The 20,008-nt window shown below is 29.3% G+C and overlaps 2 protein-coding genes and 1 long non-coding RNA gene across 3 annotated transcripts; 1 reads left to right on the forward strand and 2 right to left on the reverse strand.

Annotated features, from left to right (window-relative positions):
- Positions 1-1,032: 1,032 nt before the first annotated feature.
- LOC120084993 (cytochrome P450 CYP72A219-like) lies at positions 1,033-6,768 on the reverse strand. The gene is made up of 5 exons (XM_090310309.1): positions 6,363-6,768; positions 4,022-4,239; positions 2,945-3,189; positions 2,481-2,868; positions 1,033-1,776 (listed from the first exon to the last, which is right to left on the reverse strand). The coding sequence occupies exons 1-5, from the start codon at positions 6,637-6,639 to the stop codon at positions 1,351-1,353; spliced, it is 1,554 nt and encodes a 517-aa protein (XP_090166435.1). The 5' UTR covers positions 6,640-6,768; the 3' UTR covers positions 1,033-1,350.
- Positions 4,242-4,629, forward strand: LOC150029862 (uncharacterized). The gene is made up of 2 exons (XR_016527292.1): positions 4,242-4,379; positions 4,489-4,629. It is a non-coding gene; the product is annotated as an uncharacterized LOC150029862 (long non-coding RNA).
- Positions 6,769-16,941: 10,173 nt separating the features above from the next.
- LOC150029863 (cytochrome P450 72A397-like) lies at positions 16,942-20,002 on the reverse strand. The gene is made up of 4 exons (XM_090310310.1): positions 19,819-20,002; positions 18,742-18,986; positions 18,274-18,665; positions 16,942-17,565 (listed from the first exon to the last, which is right to left on the reverse strand). Exons 1-4 carry the CDS (start codon positions 19,987-19,989, stop codon positions 17,141-17,143), a joined length of 1,233 nt encoding a protein of 410 aa, XP_090166436.1. The 5' UTR covers positions 19,990-20,002; the 3' UTR covers positions 16,942-17,140.
- Positions 20,003-20,008: the final 6 nt, after the last annotated feature.

Genomic DNA, 20,008 nt, shown 5'->3' on the forward strand with positions numbered 1-20,008 from the left:
TAAAACTAATTAAAATACACTTGAAAAACTATTTTCAGTAATTGTCAATATTAAAATACACTTGAAAAACTATTTTCAGTAGTTGTCAATATTAAAATACATTTGAGTGGTTGCCAAACACTCAAATATCTTATCAAAGACTTATTTTTTACATTAGACACTTGAAAATGTATTTCAAACACACTATAATTAATAAATTTTTTTCAATCAGGAGTAAAATTGCTGACACTAGGGGCAAAATTGTATTTTCAGTATGTGGATTTTCCACTTAAAAATTGAAAAAGTAAGAGGTTAGAAAAATTAGTTTCTAAAAGATATTTGTTTTGTTAAAAATAGCAATTTCCCTATCATAGTTACTAATATGCTCATTGCAAAAGTCACATATAATATTATGTTATCTAAATCGATTATTCAGTTATGGTCTCGGATTTAAATGGATACAAGTAGGTTAAGAATTACCTTTTTGATTTTTATATTTTTAACAATTTAGTCATATATAATGATTTAGTCTAATTCTTTAATTTTATTAATAATTTAGTTCCAATTAAAACCTCAATAATTTATATAGTGAAAATTATTTTAAGATATAATAGAATTTCTTATTAAAGTTGATTGATAAACTAATTAGGAACCAAATAGTTTATGAGATACCAAATCAAAATTGTTGAATAATAAAAATCGACATTTAATTTTATGCGGTAGGGATGAAATTATTACAAATTTGAAAGTTAATAAATGATTACATACTAAAATAGGAGGATTAAATTGCTACTATAGTTATCTTCCAAGACGTTTATTCTCTTGCTCGCTCTTGCCAGGTATGAACTCAAACAAAAACTATACTCCAAATCAATAATGTAGTTGTCATTGCATGTTGTTTCCAAGAATTACAACTCTTCTTGAATTTCTATGTATAAGTATTTAGAACATTTGTTTGCTGTGTGGTATATTTTACGTAAGCAGTTTATAAAATGCTACTGAAGAACTCATTGCAGATAAACTGTTTGATAAAATGACAATGAGAAAGGTCAGTTTTCAGAAGTTGTCGTACATAAATTAGACTATTTTGAATCAGGAACATATTGAGTTTGTGAACTAATTTAGGCAAAAATGGTACAATTACAAGCATTAACCATCCCGAGCCGAAAAAGGAGTAGATGTCATTGTCATGAAAACTGTTTATTCTGTTGCTGGTGAGCAATGAAGAGGGTATTGAGTTGAAAGGAAAATATCAAGACCATGTGTATAGGTATCTTTTTCTCAAAGGATTTGAAATTCTACATAGGTAAAGCAGAGAAATTTCCTAGTCTTCTGATAATGTGTAAAGTAATACTTAGTTTAAGCAGCTAACTACAGTTTGTGTAGTATGATATGAACTCCATGTTGAGGCTTCATTGATGAGGAGGTGGTGGGAGCATGTGTATATGATGGCGAAAGCTCAAATGAGAAGCGTTGTAGGATAATTGATAATGCCATTTTTGCTTCAATCATGGCAAAGTTTAGTCCTATGCATATTCTAGGACCCCAGCCAAATGGTACATAAGCACTTGGATTATTGGTTGCTTTGGAAACTCCCTCAGAAAATCTTTCTGGTTTAAATTCATATGCATCTTCTCCCCATAACTCAGGATCACAATGGATAAGAACAATTGGTAAGCCCACCATCACTCCTGCTGGTAAAATCAAATTTCCAAGTCTTGTTTCTTTTTTAACAAGACGCTCAAACATACTCACAGGTGTATACAACCTGAGAACCTCGTTCAAGATCATAGTTACCTGTGCCGTTGCAAAAGTTACTTGTCATAGCAAACACACAAATTTTTAGGGCATACATCCCCTCAAAAGTCACATGTTAAAGTGTCACTCCTTGCCAACATTTCTAGCTAAGAACATCGATATAGAAATGAGATACAAATATGACATGACACTCATACAGAGACATGTCACTTTTTTATGGACAAGGACACGACAAGGACGCATTAATTCAAAATCATCGAATGTACGTATTTATATGCTTAAAAAGTTAGTATGATGTATTTTGCTATCAAAATTTATTATTTTTATCATATGTATTTGGTATATTCAACAAGTGTTTGATACATATTTCACAAATATTGGATTTATTTAGCATTGTAGGACTAGTTTCTAACACATCTACTGGACTACCAAGTGTTTGATATATGTCAAAGTGTCCAAGTGTCTGGCACACAGACACATTAGCCAAGATTAAAGTGTTCGTACTTCTTAGATGTCAAGTCTATCAAATAGCCTTTATTCTATTAACTTACATAGTCCAAATTAAAGGCTAAGTTTGATTGAGACTAAGGTTAGAAGCCATTCTATAATATTTATACCTCCAAAACGTTCTCATGTGATTTCTTTATATCAGAAGATGGGCATTTAAATTTCACATATGAGATAAGATTAAAATGAGAAAAATAGACAAGTGGAAAGTAAATGCTCGAGAATTGAACACTCACCACTTTTAGTCGACTTAAACCATCATAATCTGGTTTCTTGTTGCCAAAAATATCAAAGACCTCTGCTCTTGCTCGCTCTTGCCATTCTGGGTATGAACTCAACATTACCATCGTCCAAACTAGTAATGTAGCTGTAGTTTCTTGGCCAACAGCATAGAAAAGTTTGCATTCAACAATAATATCTTCTATGCTCATTCCAATGTCTTTATTGTTTCCATGTTGTTTGATTTCCTTCAAATTGGATTCCATGAGAATGCTTAGTAGGTCAGTTTTTATAGCTTCACCTGCCTTCATAGACTTTTCCCTTTCATTTATAATACCCAAGATCAAAGTTGCTATCTCTTTACTTATCTCTTTCATTTTATTGTTTGATTTTGTGGGTAGAAATCTGCACAAAATTAATCATGATCTCAAATCTTTCACATTAGATGTATCATAATGTTGTAGATGGATTAAGGTTTTACCTCCATCCTGGAATATATATCCCTAAGGTAGATTGAATCAATAAGCCACCTAGTTTAGTTTGAAGCTCGAAGATCCTTTTTCCTTTCTCATAGCTACTCCCAAATGCAGTTCGAGAGATCACATCAGCCGCCATATTTTGTAGATAAGGCATTACATCTAACTCACAAGATCCCTCTCCAGAGATCATGCTTTCCCACTTGCTAACCATCTCGTTACAACTGTGATAAAATGCTGGTACCATAACCTATAGAAGTGTATGTATGAGATCTTGAAATTATTGATCTCGTTTGATAACGTTTCTATTTCCTATTTTCTACTTCTTGTTTCGTAGGAACTTGAAATAACAATATGTTTGGTAAGTATTTTTGTTTCTTGTTTCATGAAAAAAGAAACATAAATAATTATCAAACAAGAATAAGAAACATAAATAGCCATTTGTTTCATTTGATTTCTTTGTTTTGGAAAGAGAAAACAGAAATTTTATCAAATGGGCTCTTAGTAACTTGAATAATTAGTTACTCATTTGCCTACGAGTACCTATAGAGTTGGAAAGGATCTGAGTTCAAAATGAACTTGTAAATCAATTGAAGTTTGTCAGTTTGGTTGTCATAATCAAAACTAAATAATCTAGACTTGTTTGGCAGTAATTTAGTTTTGGTTTTTAAAAACCGTGCTTGTATCCATACAATATCTTTACTATAGTTTTCATTTAATTCATAGCCAAATCCTAAAATCAAGAACAAGTTTTTAACTACTTTTCTTAGTTTCCAAAGCTTGAATTTTGAAGACATCTCTAAAAAGTAGATAACATAAGAAAGAAACTCATAAGTAAAAGTAGCATTTATAATTTGTTATCCCTATAAAAGAACAAATAGTTATCCAACGTCACCCTGATGAAATGCTGTTTTTATCTTCTTTAAATAAGTATGTGCTTCATCCTAATAAAGTAATATTCATTATACATATATGATTCCAAGTATTCATGTTGGTCATAAGATTATGATAGAATATTAGCCTTATTATTTGTTTGTGGAAGTTTTTGAATTAGTTTAGAAGTGAAATGGAGAGAATGATACCTTAAGCTTTTCTAAATGAAATGCAGGGTTGATTATCTTTCTGTGTTTGACCCATTTTGGTCCTTCGTGACTTAAAAGTCCATCTGCAAGCAATCTGATAAGGGGATACAAAGTTGGCTTTTGGAAATCATTGATCAATGAGAACACAATTTTAAGTTGTTCAGGGTCCATGATGTGCACTCTTGGTATGGGGCCAAGCCACATGAATGAATTCTTGCCTGCACTCCATCAAACACGTGCATTTTTCAGAAAATTTACAATGAATTGATAAATCATTCAACAGGAGCATTGCACTTTCACAGGGAATAGAACTATGAATAAGAAAGACTTTAAGTAAAATATTATGTATTTTCTGCTGGTAAGTTATAAAGTGGCTAACTTCAGCATAGAGGTGTCCATGTAGGATATGGACGGGGATGACATTCTTTATTCTTACTAAATTTCTCATTTAATTTTCTTTTTTGTAGGAATTAGGATGGAAAATCTCCGTAGAAATTTTTGAGGATCGAGTTCTCCGAAGGAAATTATTGCTGATTTAGTTTCTTTAAAAAAATGAATTAAATTATGTATTAAGAAGGTTTTTAATTAAATATTTAATTCTCCACTAAGGATTCTCATTTACATGGTCAAGAAAAAATATTACTCCTCTTAAAATGAAACAAAATAAAATGTAACAGGAAGCTATTTAATCATCCATACATACGTCGATTTAATTATCTGTATATATTAAATAATATTAATGATAAAAGTATATGGAGCAAGTAGTGGAAATACATTCTCCATTCCGTCTTCATTTAGCTCGCGAAATTTTTTTTTTCCCCACTCCCTATCCAAATAAGGATTCCTTAACCTTATTATACATGGATCCCCATGGGTTGGACTAATCAAGATATATATTTTCGACTAAGGGGTAAAAGCGAGATTCAAATTTTTAATTATTTGGATGAAAAAAAAAATCTAGAATGTCATAGTTTAAAGTATTTCCTTCACTGCTGATGGTCTAACAATTATTAACATAGATGTTTGATTTATTTAGTTGCAAAACATGTCACTTTTGTTAGGGAACATCAAATTTAAGGGGTGTAATTGTAATTAAATCACATTAGAAAGTATATTATGTACAAAACATATAAACTTCCAAGTGATCAAAGTGTTAGAAAAAAAATGGTAATTTTTATTTTATGGTTTAACAAACTCTATGGATAAAAAGAAAAAATTAAATAGATAAAGTTTTTCAAAAAAGAAAATTCATATGGGTCCTAAAATCTAGTTTTAACTGTTTGAGGTATACTCACAATAACATTGAACTAAAGGGAATATTTTGCACACAAAACATGCCTAATTGTTGGATAAACATTGGTTTTTAGTTTTTGCAAATTATAACTATTTTCTTACAACTTCTTTATCCTAACTTTCATCTTTCCTAATTATCAAATTTCAAAAACAACACATTTTTAAAAGGAATAATTGCGAATATAACAATTAAGCCGAATTATTTGCTGATATATATGACAATGCAAAAAAGTTGCAAATATAGTAAATTTAGATTCAACTCTTAAAGTTTATAAGAGATAGACCATATCACAAATAGAAGTTTATCACGGATAGATTTTATTATATTTGTAATTCTGTAATACTGTTGTTGTACGCTTGATTATTAGTCCATCTTTTAAACTTGTTAAAAGTGCTCATTTACCTTTTTATAAAACTTGACTTGGTTTTTTAAAATACTATAAAAAATAACCTATTTAGTAACGGTTTTATTTTTAAAATTTATACTAATATTTTCCCCTAAATTTCATACTATAAACTCTTAAATTTTTGGTTAAATTTTAGGAAAAGACACAAAAATTTTAAAACTACTTTTTATTTTCAAATTTTGATTTGAATTTTTAAAATATTAATGTGACGTAGACATCAAAATGGAAAAAGTTAAAAGGTTTGAGTAAAACAATAATCTCAATTTTTAAGACGCTACAAAATTATTATTCTACATAATTTATTTAGGATAAATTGTAAAAACCACCTCTAAAGTATGTGATAATTGTAATTACACCTTCAAACTTTCAATTGAAAAATTAGGTTCTAAACTTCTACAAGTTTCAAAATCGAACCCTCGATCATACAATAATTGTAGAAATCGAACCTATAAATGTTAAAAATTGAACCTTCAAACTTATACAAATGTTACCATTCATACAATTATATAAGTTTGATGTTCTAATTTGATCTAATTTTAAAACTTACCACTATATTTTAGAGTCGGTTTTTGTAATTTGCCCACTTAGTGTAAATGAAAAAGAAAGAAAAAGGAAAAGGAAGATTGAGATAAAGATGGTACCATAATTCTGAATAGTATGATAAACAGCAGGAATGACACGTGGAGCGATATGATTGGAGAAGTTCATGGGCTTGGAGATGGCCTGCTCTCTCATGGCGGCTATGTCCTTCAAGTCGCCGTGAAGAATCCGGTAAGAATTTCCGGCGAAACCTTGCCGTCTTAAAAACTTCTCTAATTTCTTCGGCCTTAACCAAATCCAGTCCAGTAATCTCCATCCCGATAATAATAATATCGGAATTATTATCCAAATTGAAATCGTAGCTGCAACAAGCGACATCTTTGTAAAACTGTTTATTGAATAAATTTTCAATGGCTATGAGTTTTAACTTTTCTATGCTATTTATAACCCCACGAACTTTGAAATTCATATCACCATATATTGGAGAAAAAAAAAACATAATTTAATAATTATAAAATTAAGAATACTATTTTTTAAATGAAATATATTTCAGAAATGGGACCAACCGTGCTACCCGAGACAAGGTAATATTATTGAGTTTGATTTATTTATTTATTTATTTTTGGACAAATATCAATTTATATGTTTGGACTTTGAGATAATATCAATTTAAACCTTAAACTAATAATTGTATTGCTTTTTTTTATTTATAGAATTTCGTTAATTTTTATAAAATTTAAACTTACCCATTATCACAATTATATATATTTTTTTAATGGATTTTACACCAAAAGAAACCTTTTTTTATGTATACTAGTTAAAAAAAACTTTTTTAGAACATAAATTTTGAGGGTAAAATTTGATTAGTGAAAGCAATATTTTTCATTTATTTTAAATATTAAATATTTAATATGATTTTATGAAATCAACAAAGAAATAGTAAATAGAGTTGTATTTTTTTTATAGGTTAATTTACAACGTATATAAAAGGTAACCAAACTGTGCATATATAGTTTGCATCAATTTTATACTATCGAGGCTAAAGCAAATTCTCTCACCATAGGGGAAAAAATCAATATAAAATACTTTTGACCGAGTTGAAAATCTCTTTGTAACATAAATTGTATAGTGAAATATAAAATTTGAATAATTATATACTTCATTAAGTTTAAATTGTAAATTTTGGACATTAAATTTTAAAGTAAGAAAAGGGAAATGGAAATGAAAAAATAATTAAAAAGAAAAAGGTGCATTAATTAAATGAAAATACTTCTAGTTATGAAATAAAACGAAAAGTTATATGTTAACTTGTATAAACAAAAAATGGTATAATAAGATATATTATCTTAGAGTAATTATTGTGTGGTTTCTTCAAATGTGGATTGATTTATAGAGGGAAAAAAAGTATTTTATATGGGATTTTCAAAAATAGAAAAATAAGGGAAAACCATTTACACAAATTAACAAAATTTTAAAGTTTTTTGATAGAAACTGATAGAAGTTGATCACTAATAGATGCTGGTAGAAGTCTATCAATGTCTATCAATCAATGTATTTTTTTATTTTTTGCTATATGTATAAATAGTTTGACATTTTTTTTAATCTGTGAAAATTTTCCTATTTTATATAAAAATTATAGGCATTGACATTTACTAATAAATTAAATAAGTATTAAATTAACAAAAAAAAATATTAAACAAATTAAACATTCATCAATATAATTGATAATAAATATAATAAATGAGATTATGAAAAGAGGGAAAAAAAGAATAGTTGGTTGGAATTTTTAGATTAAGAATAAATTAAGAATAAAAAAATAATCTATATTTTACAAAAAGATTTCTCTAGAACTTCTATCCATATCTCTCTATCCTCTCTAAAAAAAATCTTTTATTTTATAAAAAAAATCTCCAAAACTTCTCTCCATATCTCCCTTACCTCTCCAAAAAAAATCTTTTAGAACTTTGATGTCATCGATAGAATCGATTTTGGTTTGAAGTTTCCAATTACGACAAAATTTGTCCAAAACTTTGTCCAAAACTTTGCACACTAATCATAGGTTAGTTCAACACTCTCTTTCTCTAAATACTTTTAGATATATTACTCTTCTCTTTATCATTCTTACTTTTCTCTTCATCAATATTATTTATTTATCCAATGTTGATGAAGTGAGGACAAAAGAAATAATGGTTGACAAGAAACAAGTGAACTCAAAAAACTATGTTCAATCTATTTCTCTATCAGACATTCAAACTTTAATCTCACTCAAATTTTTCCCTTTCAAATGAAAAAACATCTTTTTTTAAAAAAAAAAAATCTTAAATCACACTACTAACTTAGTCATAGATTACTATACCTCTCCATTAATGAAATGAGTTTTTGAATTTGTAGGGCCTCATCGTGTTCGTTCAATGTTTTCATACAAAAGATCAAAATTTTTAGTCCACACTATTTTTGGAAATGTTTCTATGATAGAGGAACTTTTTGTGGCATCCGATTAACATGAAAACTGGCAATAATTGGCTATGAGACTATCAATTTCTATTTTTGTAGATAGATTATCACAACATGAAAAAGTTGTGTTGTTTTGATTTGGAGTTGCATGGGAAGTTTTTTTTTCATGTATCTATTTTCTTTTTCTTCTTCATTTTTTTAATAAAGAGTACGTACAATCATGAAAAGCTATAGATGTGAGGGTAAAATAGTTTTACAAAAAAAAGTTAAGGGCAAAGAGGGAATTAAAAAATTCTCCCCTCTTAGCCCATTTTAATGTATTATAGATATAGATATAGATATATATTTTTCTCTCGAAAGTTTCTATACTTTCCATATTTATTTATTCCGTAGTTTTCAACTTACTAGCTCCTCAAAAAAGTAAAGTATATATATATTGAATGATTGATAAATTAGTTAGGGTCACGACAAATAATAAGTTATAAGCTACGAAGTCAAAATCATTAAATAATATAAATTAATATTTAATTTGGATAGAATTTTGTAAGATAGGAATTACATTGTTACAAATTTGAAAGCACGTAAACTAATTATTACATATTAAATTAAATGGACTAAATTGAAAGTACAAGAATGAAATAAATTAAAGCTTATGACCCGTTTGGTTCATGGGAACAAGATGTCAGAATAGAAAATGGTATTTTATCATGTTTGGTACACGTTTTCAATCGTGGGAATGAGAATATCTTATTAAAGACATTTCATATTTTCATTCATGGAGGTTTTTCGTAACCATCCAAACACATGGGTCTTCTCCATTTACAGTGGTTTTCTCTCTCTCTTACTTTTTATCTATTCATTTTATTTGTTTTACTTATTTCTTGATATTGTTTAATTTATTTAATTTTTATAAATATGTTTAAATTAAATTTATAATTGACATATATAATTAATTTTATTAATAATAGTACTAGTATAATAATTTATTATGTTATTATGAATTAATATGAAAAACTATAATCTTTTTAAATATACACACATATATATATATATATATATATATATGAATAACCATAATTATATTTCCTTAAATATCCTTTTATGGGTAATATATAATGACATCATAAATTACTTAATCTTTAAAATTTTTTTTAAAATAAGTTAATTTTTTTCAATTGAACAATTTTATTCACTTGTGCTTCTAGTTTTAATCTATAATTATAGTCACTTTTTTAAAATTTAAAACATTAGTTGATGATTTAAATTTAATTAGTTTATATTAACTTCTTTTGTATATAAGGCTTATAATTGACATTAAACAATTAACTAGTTAACTCTTCAATTAACAAAATTACAGAAAAAAATAGAAAAAAATAGATATTTAAATTAATTACCAATATTTTTTAATAAAAAATTGATAATATAAATATGCAATATAAAAAAAAATTAATGGATGATAAATATATTAAAGTGGAGGATAAGTGGATAACTTTAATTAAATTTTAATGGCTTAAAATTAATTTAATAACTTAATGTAATAAAAATAAATTAACAAACAAAAAATAATTATTGAAATTAATTTTGATTAATTTTTTACTTTATAATTGTATAAAATATGACACATCCCAAACATTCTATTTTCGTTTCTATACATAACCAAATATAGTCATCACTGATTTTCAAACATCTTAATTCCCAAGTATCTATAAAAGCTTGAATCAAATGCACTTTATTTCGGTTTGGTTTATGGGAATAAGAGGTGAAAATGAAAAATAATATTTTATCATCATGTTTGGGACAAGTTTTCAACCTTGGGATGTGAATATCTTATTCCAAAACATTTCATATTCGCATAGTTTTTCATAACCATCTAAATAGGTGGGTTTTCTCCATTTCCAATGGTTTTTCTCTTTCTTACTTTTTATATTTTCATTTTATTTGTTTTTCTTTTTTGTGGATATTGTTTAATTTATTTAATTTTTATAAATATTTTTAAATTAAATTTATAATTGACACATATAATTAATTTTATTAATAGTATGCTAATATAATAATTTATTCTATTATCATGAATTAATATGAAAACCATAATCTTTCAAAAAAAAAAAAACTACTAATAACCATAATTTTATTTGTTTAAATATCTTTTTATTGGTAATATATATTAGTATTATAAATTATATATTAAAATTATTAATTAGTCTTTAAAAAATGTTAATTAATCGACTAATAATAGAATAAGTTATTTTTTGTCAATTAAATAAACTTGTACACTTGTATTATCTATAATTATAGTTATTAAGAACATTGTTTGATGATTTAAACTCAATTAGTTTATATCAACTTGTATATAAATTGACATTAAACAATTAGCTAATTAACTCTTCCATTAACAAAACTAAAAAAAAAAATAGATATTTAAATTAATTATCAATATTTTTTTAATAAAAATTGATAATATAAATGTAGAATATATTAAACTAGAGGATAAATGGATAAATTTAATTAAAGTTTAATGGCTTAAAATTGATTTATTATAATAAAAATAAATTAACAAATAAAAATTATTTATTAAAATTAATTTTGATTAATTTTATACTTTATAATGGAAAAATTAAAAGAATATTGTACTTTTAGAAACTATTTAGGAAACTATTGTTGTTTTCAAACTATTTGTAAAAATATTGTTGTTTTAAATAAGTCGAGGGTTGAAAATATTGTTGATGGCCTAGATAGGTCGAATTTTCAACCCTCGACCTTCCTTTTTTTTTTGTAAGGAAAATATTGTTGTTTTCAAACGGATTCTGTCATCTCAGCAAGTCTGACTAAATAACGAGCTAATGAATCTCCTTTTTTTTGCCGCTAACGAGCTAACGAGCTAATCAAATTCAAGAGCGAGATTATGAGAGACAGCGAGAGTTTGAGAGAGCGAGATTTTGAGCGAGAGCATGAGCATGATCGAGAGCGTGACCGAGATTTTGATAGAGAGCGAGAATACCGTACAAATTTCCCTTTTTTTTCCTTTTTAATGTAAAACTTTATTGCTTACAATAAAAAAAAATTGAATACACAATAGATTATTATAAAAAAAAAAATTGAATATACAATAAATTATAATTAAAAAATTGAATATGCACTAAAATGAATATATAATAACAAAATTATTTATTTTTCAATCCCTAACTATCTGGAGCCCGTCTTAATAACGAAAGACACTTCCTTCGATTATGTCCTAACTGGTTACAAAATCCACATCGTTGTCGTGTGACTGGTTCTGTCCAATCCATCTCGTTATGATAACGTAAACTTTTCGGTCTACCAGGTTTTCTCAACAACGATGAATCAGGATGTAAGACGGGCATATTAGGGTGCGTGATCCAGTAATCTTCATGCGGTACAGTTTGAAATTGAGGAGAGTAACATTCAGCATACGTTGACAATTTGTAGTAGTCCTCAATAAAATCTTCGTAGTTCATGTTAAAATGTGAGCAAACGGCCATAAAATGCAAGCATGGAATGCCGAATACTTGCCACTTGTTACATGAACAGTACCGCTCAGACCTGTTTTTCCTCAATATTTGAACGTTTCCTCCTTTGGCATTGAGACTATGACGTCCGATCTTCACATAAAACACACCTTCATACCGATCGTATGATTGTATTTCATGTTTACTAGATCGTGCAGCCCATTTATTTTTTTGTTGTGTACATACCTGGATTTTTACTCCACTTAGTATTATAAAATATGTTTGAAATAAATTATTAATAATATATATATATATATAAATAATATTATCGGGTGTATTTATCTTGATGCTCCAATGCATCCCTTATTTCTTCTCTTCTTTTCTCGAAATAGTTCACGCATTTGAAGAATGTTATCTGAGCAAGAGCATTTATAGGCATCATTCGAGCTCCTTTGAGGACTCCATTTATGCACTCTGATAGATTTGTCGTCATCCACCCATATCTGAATCCTCCATCATGTGCTTGAGTCCATTACTCTAAACTAATGTTGTAAAAAAAACTCAGACAGTTCCGATTTATTCCTTTGATATTTTCAATTGCTTTGTTGAACTTTTGAATTTAAAATTGACACCCGGCACGATAAACATAATTTTTTAATGAATTAAATTTATACTTTTTATTGAAGTTGCTGACGATATGTCGTAAGCAGAAACGATGGTGACATTTCGGTCCCGTCCAACCATTTACTGGGTTGTTCACTGCTGCAATTATACCAGCATGTCGATCTGAAATTAAACAAATGCAAGTGGAAGTAGATGGCCGTTTGAGTCAACTGATGTAGCAATCAACAGTTTTTCTCTATATTTGCCGTACAAGTATGTACCATCTATCTGAATAATTGACCGACATTTATTAAAAGCTTCTATACAAGGACCAAATGTCCAAAATACAGAAGTTAGGATAACATGGCCTTCAGTAAGCGTTTCTTTAACTCTCCACTCTACTCGTGTTCCAGGATTGGTCTGTTTAACCATATATAACCACCTAGGCAACAATTTGTAAGACTCATCCTAATCACCGAATACTTTAGCCAACGCTTTTCTTTTTCCCTCCCATACCCTGTGGTAAGGAACATGATATCCAAATTTTGATTTAATGTCGGACTGCAGTTGTGCCACACTGATAGATAGTTTTTCTCTTACGGTGTCACAAAACTCCAGTGCAATCATTGATGAATCTAATTGCACGTGACTTTGACTTAGTTCTGAATAAAAACATGTATGTTGCTCATCATACTTAGTGATCTCGAACAAGCCATGCGATTTTTTCTTTATTGCATGAAGTCTCCACTTGCAACCTTCCTCCCACTTCTTACACCGAATTGTCCAAATCATCGGTATAGATTCAACAACCTCGTATGGTGCGTGACACTTTATAGCAAAACATTTGACCACGTGTTGTAGTATTTCCTTGTCTTGACAAATCATTCCTTTATACAATTGCATATTGTCAACGTCCACAGGAGCTATAATTGGGTCATATTCCCAAATGCTATCCAATACATTCATATCCAAATCATTGAATGTATCTGAAAGTATCTCATGTTCACGACCATCGAAATCCAACTCTTTAAATTCGTCATCCGTTTCTGTACAGGTTGTTAGCCGTCATATCTTCATTATCACATGGCGATGCAACTGACTCCGGATCAGGATCGATACATTGAGTTCGATCTTCAAACTGGTTAAATGATGTATCAGGATCCACCTCTATCATATTTATATTTACTTACAAATGCACTACATTTGGCACTGGCATTGCCATTGAGAACATCAAGTTCATAGCTTGTGCATTCGAAATAGGGAATGACATATATTTTATTGATCCTGATGGTTCTAGATTGGGATGTCTATATATTATTTCTATCTGATTTGCCCCCATATCTACACTAAGTAACATCCCAATCATTTGAATGAATTGTTTAAATACAATTTCACTGTTCACATTTATGGTAAAACTCCCACTTGATGGTTGGTCATATCAACTCCATCAATACCATCAATCATATTACCATTTGTAAACAACAAAAATCCCAAGCATTTGCCCATTTTCTTAAAAAAAAAAAAAAAAAAAAAGACAAAATCAATTTTTTGTATTATACTTTTTATAAGAAGTATATTAAAAAATATTAAATTTTTTAGTTTATAAACATAAACTTTTTAAGTTTTATGAAGATCAACTTTTTAAACATAACAATAAATTAAACTTTTTATAACTATTTTTAAACATAGCAATAAATTAAATTTTTTATAACTATTTTTAAAAATAACAACAAATTAAACTTTTCAAATTAAAATGAGGTAAACTTTTTAAAACTATTTTTTCAAATTTAATACAAAATAAAAAATTAAATTAAATTAAACTTTTTCAAACTATTTTAAACTATATTTTCAAAGTTAATACTAGAAAATATCAACTTATCACAATAAACATAACAACAATAATTTTCATATGAATAAACTAAAATTATTAAACTTTTGAAACTATACTAAACTTGTTAACTATCACAATAATTTTGTATTAAACTATAAATATCAACTTCTTAAACATAACATTAAACTAAACATTTTAACACTATAAACATCAAAGTTAATACTAAAGAAATCAAATATCATATGAATAAACTAAAATTTTCAAATTATATTAAACTTTTGAAACTATACTAAACTTGTTAACTATCACAATAATTTTGTATTAAACTATAAATATCAACTTCTTAAACATAATAATAAACTAAACATTTTAACACTATAAACATTAAAGTTAATACTAAATAAATCAAATATCATTAGAATAAACTAAACTTTTCAAATATCATAAGTTCAACTTACAAATTCGACGGTAGTTCTCTTTTTTTCTTCAAAGTGACAACGTTCACCCTTTTTTCCTGTTATTTGTTATCTGACAACAATTACAAAAAATAAAAAAAAAAACTAGAATCTATAAAAAAAATAATAATATAAGAACAAAAACAAATTTTATAATTATTCTTAAAAAATAAAAATTTAGTAGAGTAACGAACCAGTATAGTTGTGTGAGAATAATTTGTATTAAACGAAATACAAGAAGAGAAATGGAAATGGAAATGGGAGGAGAGGAAGATGATTTTGAAGGCTTATTTTCAAAGGCAGTGAGGGGGCAGTGACCTATGAAGGGGCAGTGAGCAAATCAAGGGGAGAGAAGTGAGCAAAATCAAGGGCAGTGAGTCTTCAAAAATTATCGAGGGAGTGATTGAGGAAAAATGAAGGGGATGGTGGTTTAAAAGGATGTAGGTCGAGTGTTGAACACTCGACCCACGGGTTTAGGGTGGTTGAAAAGGCATTAAGGCTATGGCAGAGGGACATGAATGCGTCAATGAATGCATGGAATCGGAGCAGGGGAATCAGATAACGTCAATGCATGCAGGGAATCGTGCAGGGGAATCGGAGCAGGGGCAACTTGGTGATATATATGCACTTTTTCAGACTTATGGAAAGTAAATAAAGTAAAGACGATTTCCATGTGGCAGACCACGTCAACTGACTGGTTGACCGTTTATCCATGTGGCAGACTCAATCTCGCTCTCGCTCACAATCTCGCTCTCTCAATTTCGCTCTCTCCTACAATCTCGCTTTCAATCTCGCTCTCTCCTACAATCTCGCTTTCCATCTCGCTCTCTCCTACAATCTCGCTTTCAATCTCACTCTCTCCTACAATCTCCTCTCTCTTACAATCTGCTTCACCCATTTATCTTCCTTGTCAAGGGTTGAAGTTTTGACTTATGTATGCCAGAACTTCAACCTTCGACAACCTAATATACAAAATTAGCGAGATTCCCTTCGAGATTCCCTTCTAGAGCGAGATCCTCATCACAAAATTAACGAGATTTCCCTTTCCTTGTCGAGGGTTGAAGTTTCGACTTATGTATGTCGAAACTTCAACCCTCGACAACCCTAATTTATGTATTGTTTTCATGTTTTCTCTGTTTGTCGAGTTCTCAACGTTCGACCTCTACATTAGTCAAATCCTCGACTTCTAGCCTCGAAATCCCAAAACAACAATATTTCTCTAATAAGTTTTGAAAACAACAATATTAATATTAAAGGTCCCTTTATAATGGTATAAAAATGTATAACACTATTCTTATTCTTATATATAACCAAACACAATTATTTTTTATTCGCATAATCGCAAACATTCTATTCTCTAACAAAGATCCCAAGTTTGGGTATAAATGAAGAGAATGTGACTGACTGATCGTCCACATTTTCAGGCGACATAAACCATTAAAATCTGGCCTCTTGTTAAGATGATTTCCAAAACTTCTATATTCTTGCTCGCTTTGCCAGGTATGAAGAAAAACTGTACTCTAAATTCATAATGTAGCTGTAGTTACATGTTTCCAACCTCTTCTTGAATTTCTGTGTCTGAGTATTATAATTGGTGGGTAAAGTCTCAGAATCTCATTTATAACATTTGTTTGCTGTGTGGTATATTTTATGGTTGAATTTTACAAGAATGCTGCTGAGATAAACTGTTTGACAAAATGACAATGAGAATGAAGGTCAGTTTTCAAAAGTTGTAGTGCATAAATTTGACTATTTTGAATGAGGGACATATTATTTAGGGATATTGAGCTTCCCTTCAGATGGTGAGGAGTTTGTGAACTTTAGACAAAAATGGTACAAATACAAGCGTTAATCCATCTCAAGCCCAATAGGAAGTAGATGCCTTTAGCCTGAAAACTGTTTATTTAGGAGTTGGTGAACACTGAAAAGGGAATTTAGTTGAAAGGAAAATATCAATACCATGTGTAGGTATATTTTTCTCAAAGCATTTGAAATTATACATAGGCAAAGCAAAGAACTTTCCTAGCCTTCTAATAATGTGCAAGGTAATACTTAGTTTAAGTAGCTAACTATAGTTTGTGTAGTATGATATGAGCTCCATGTTGAGGTTGTGTTGTTAAGGCGGCAGTGGGAGTGTGTGTATACGATGGCGAAAGCTCAAATGAGAAGCGCTGTAGGATCATTGATAATGCCATTTTTGCTTCAATCATGGCAAAGTTTAGTCCTATGCATATTCGAGGACCCCAACCAAATGGTATAAAAGCACTTGGATATTTGGTTGCTTTAGAAACTCCCCCAGAAAATCTTTCTGGTTTGAATTCATCTGCATCTTCTCCCCATAACTCAGGATCACGATGGATAAGAACAGTTGGTAAGCCCAACATCACTCCCGCCGGTAAAGTCAATTTTCCGAGTTTTGTTTCTTTTTTAACAAGACGACTAAACATACTCACTGGTGGGTATAACCTGAGAACCTCGTTCAAGATCATAGGACCTGTGCCGTTTCGAAAAGTTACTTGTCATAGCAAACACACAAATTTTTAGGCATACATCCCCTCAAAAGTCACATGTTAAAGTGTCACTCCTTGCCAACATTTCTAGCTAAGAACATCGATATAGAAATGAGATACAAATATGACATGACACTCATCACAGAGACATGTCACTTTTTATGGACAAGGACACGAAAGGACGCATAATTCAAAATCATCGGAATGTACGTATTTATTTATGCTTAAAAAGTTAGTATGATGTATTTTGCTATCAAAATTTTGTTATTTTTATCATATATATTTGGTTATATCAACCAACTAGTGTTTGATACATATTTCACAAATATTGGATTTATTTACATTGTTAGGAATAGTTTCTATAACACATCTACTGGACTACCAAGTGTTTGATATATGTCAAAGTGTCCAAGTGTCTGGCACACAGACACATTAGCCAAGATTAAAGTGTTCGTACTTCTTAGATGTCAAGTCTATCAAATAGCCTTTATTCTATTAACTTACATAGTCCAAATTAAAGACTAAGTTTGATTGAGACTAAGGTTAGAAGCCATTCTATAATATTTATACCTCCAAAACGTTCTCATGTGATTTCTTTATATCAGAAGATGGGCATTTAAATTTCACATATGAGATAAGATTAAAATGAGAAAAATAGACAAGTGGAAAGTAAATGCTCGAGAATTGAACACTCACCACTTTTAGTCGACTTAAACCATCATAATCTGGTTTCTTGTTGCCAAAAATATCAAAGACCTCTGCTCTTGCTCGCTCTTGCCATTCTGGGTATGAACTCAACATTACCATCGTCCAAACTAGTAATGTAGCTGTAGTTTCTTGGCCAACAGCATAGAAAAGTTTGCATTCAACAATAATATCTTCTATGCTCATTCCAATGTCTTTATTGTTTCCATGTTGTTTGATTTCCTTCAAATTGGATTCCATGAGAATGCTTAGTAGGTCAGTTTTCATAGCTTCACCTGCCTTCATAGACTTTTCCCTTTCATTTATAATACCCAAGATCAAAGTTGCTATCTCTTTACTTATCTCTTTCATTTTATTGTTTGATTTTGTGGGTAGAAATCTGCACAAAATTAATCATGATCTGAAATCTTTCACATTAGATGTATCATAATGTTGTAGATGGATTAAGGTTTTACCTCCATCCTGGAATATATATCCCTAAGGTAGATTGAATCAATAAGCCAAATAGTTCAGTTTGAAGCTCGAAGATCCTTTTTCCTTTCTCATAGCTACTCCCAAATGCAGTTCGAGAGATCACATCAGCCGCCATATTTTGTAGATAAGGCATTACATCTAACTCACAAGATCCCTCTCCAGAGACCATGCTTTCCCACTTGCTAACCATCTCGTTACAACTGTGATAAATTGCTGGTACCATAACCTATAGAAGTGTATGTATGAGATCTTGAAATTATTGATCTCGTTTGATAATGTTTCTATTTCCTATTTTCTACTTCTTGTTTCGTAGGAACTTGAAACAACAATATGTTTGGTAAGTATTTTTGTTTCTTGTTTCTTGAAAAAAGAAACATAAATAATTATCAAACAAGAACAAGAAATATAAATAGCCATTTGTTTGATTTGATTTCTTTGTTTTGGAAAGAGAAAACAGAAACTTTATCAAATGGGCTCTTAGTAACTTGAATAATTAGTTACTCATTTGCCTACGAGTACCTATAGAGTTGGAAAGGATCTGAGTTCAAAATGAACTTGTAAATCAATTGAAGTTTGTTAGTTTGGTTGTCATAATCAAAACTAAATAATCTAGACTTGTTTGGCAGTAATTTAGTTTTGGTTTTTAAAAACCGTGCTTGTATTCATACAATATCTTTACTATAGTTTTCATTTAATTCATAGCCAAATCCTAAAATCAAGAACAAGTTTTTAACTACTTTTCTTAGTTTCCAAAGCTTGAATTTTGAAGACATCTCTAAAAAGTAGATAACATAAGAAAGAAACTCATAAGTAAAAGTAGCATTTATAATTTGTTATCCCTATAAAAGAACAAATAGTTATCGAACGTCACCCTGATGAAATGCTGTTTTTATCTTCTGTAAATAAGCATGTGCTTCATCCTAATAAAGCAACATTCATTATACATATATGATTCCAAGTATTCATGTTGGTTATAAGATTATGATAGAATATTAGCCTTATTATTTATTTGTGGAAGTTTTTGAATTAGTTTAGAAGTGAAATGGAGAGAATGATACCTTAAGCTTTTCTAAATGAAATGCAGGGTTGATTATCTTTCTGTGTTTGACCCATTTTGGTCCTTCATGACTGAAAAGTCCATCTGCAGCCAATCTGATAAGGGGATACAAAGTTGGCTTTTGGAAATCATTGATCAATGAGAACACAATTTTAAGTTGTTCAGGGTCCATGATGTGCACTCTTGGTATG

Source organism: Benincasa hispida, unplaced genomic scaffold (assembly GCF_027475165.1).
Source record: "Benincasa hispida cultivar pf3 unplaced genomic scaffold, pf3_genome.v1.1 HicScf860, whole genome shotgun sequence".
NCBI lineage: Eukaryota > Viridiplantae > Streptophyta > Magnoliopsida > Cucurbitales > Cucurbitaceae > Benincasa > Benincasa hispida.

Bases quoted from the DNA above. Each gene is read 5' to 3' on its own strand.
- LOC120084993 (XM_090310309.1), bottom strand. From the start codon at position 6,639: ATGTCGCTTGTTGCAGCTACGATTTCAATTTGGATAATAATTCCGATA. The intron at 4,240-6,362 runs GTACCATCTTTA...GATGGAGTGCAG, and splicing joins TCATACTATTCAGAATTATG to GCAAGAATTCATTCATGTGG. The intron at 1,777-2,480 runs GTGAGTGTTCAA...GCAACGGCACAG, and splicing joins GTTTAAGTCGACTAAAAGTG to GTAACTATGATCTTGAACGA.
- LOC150029863 (XM_090310310.1), bottom strand. From the start codon at position 19,989: ATGGACCCTGAACAACTTAAAATTGTGTTCTCATTGATCAATGATTTC. The intron at 18,987-19,818 runs GTATCATTCTCT...ACACTTCTATAG, and splicing joins TTCATTTAGAAAAGCTTAAG to GTTATGGTACCAGCAATTTA. The intron at 18,666-18,741 runs GTAAAACCTTAA...AATTTTGTGCAG, and splicing joins ATATATATTCCAGGATGGAG to ATTTCTACCCACAAAATCAA.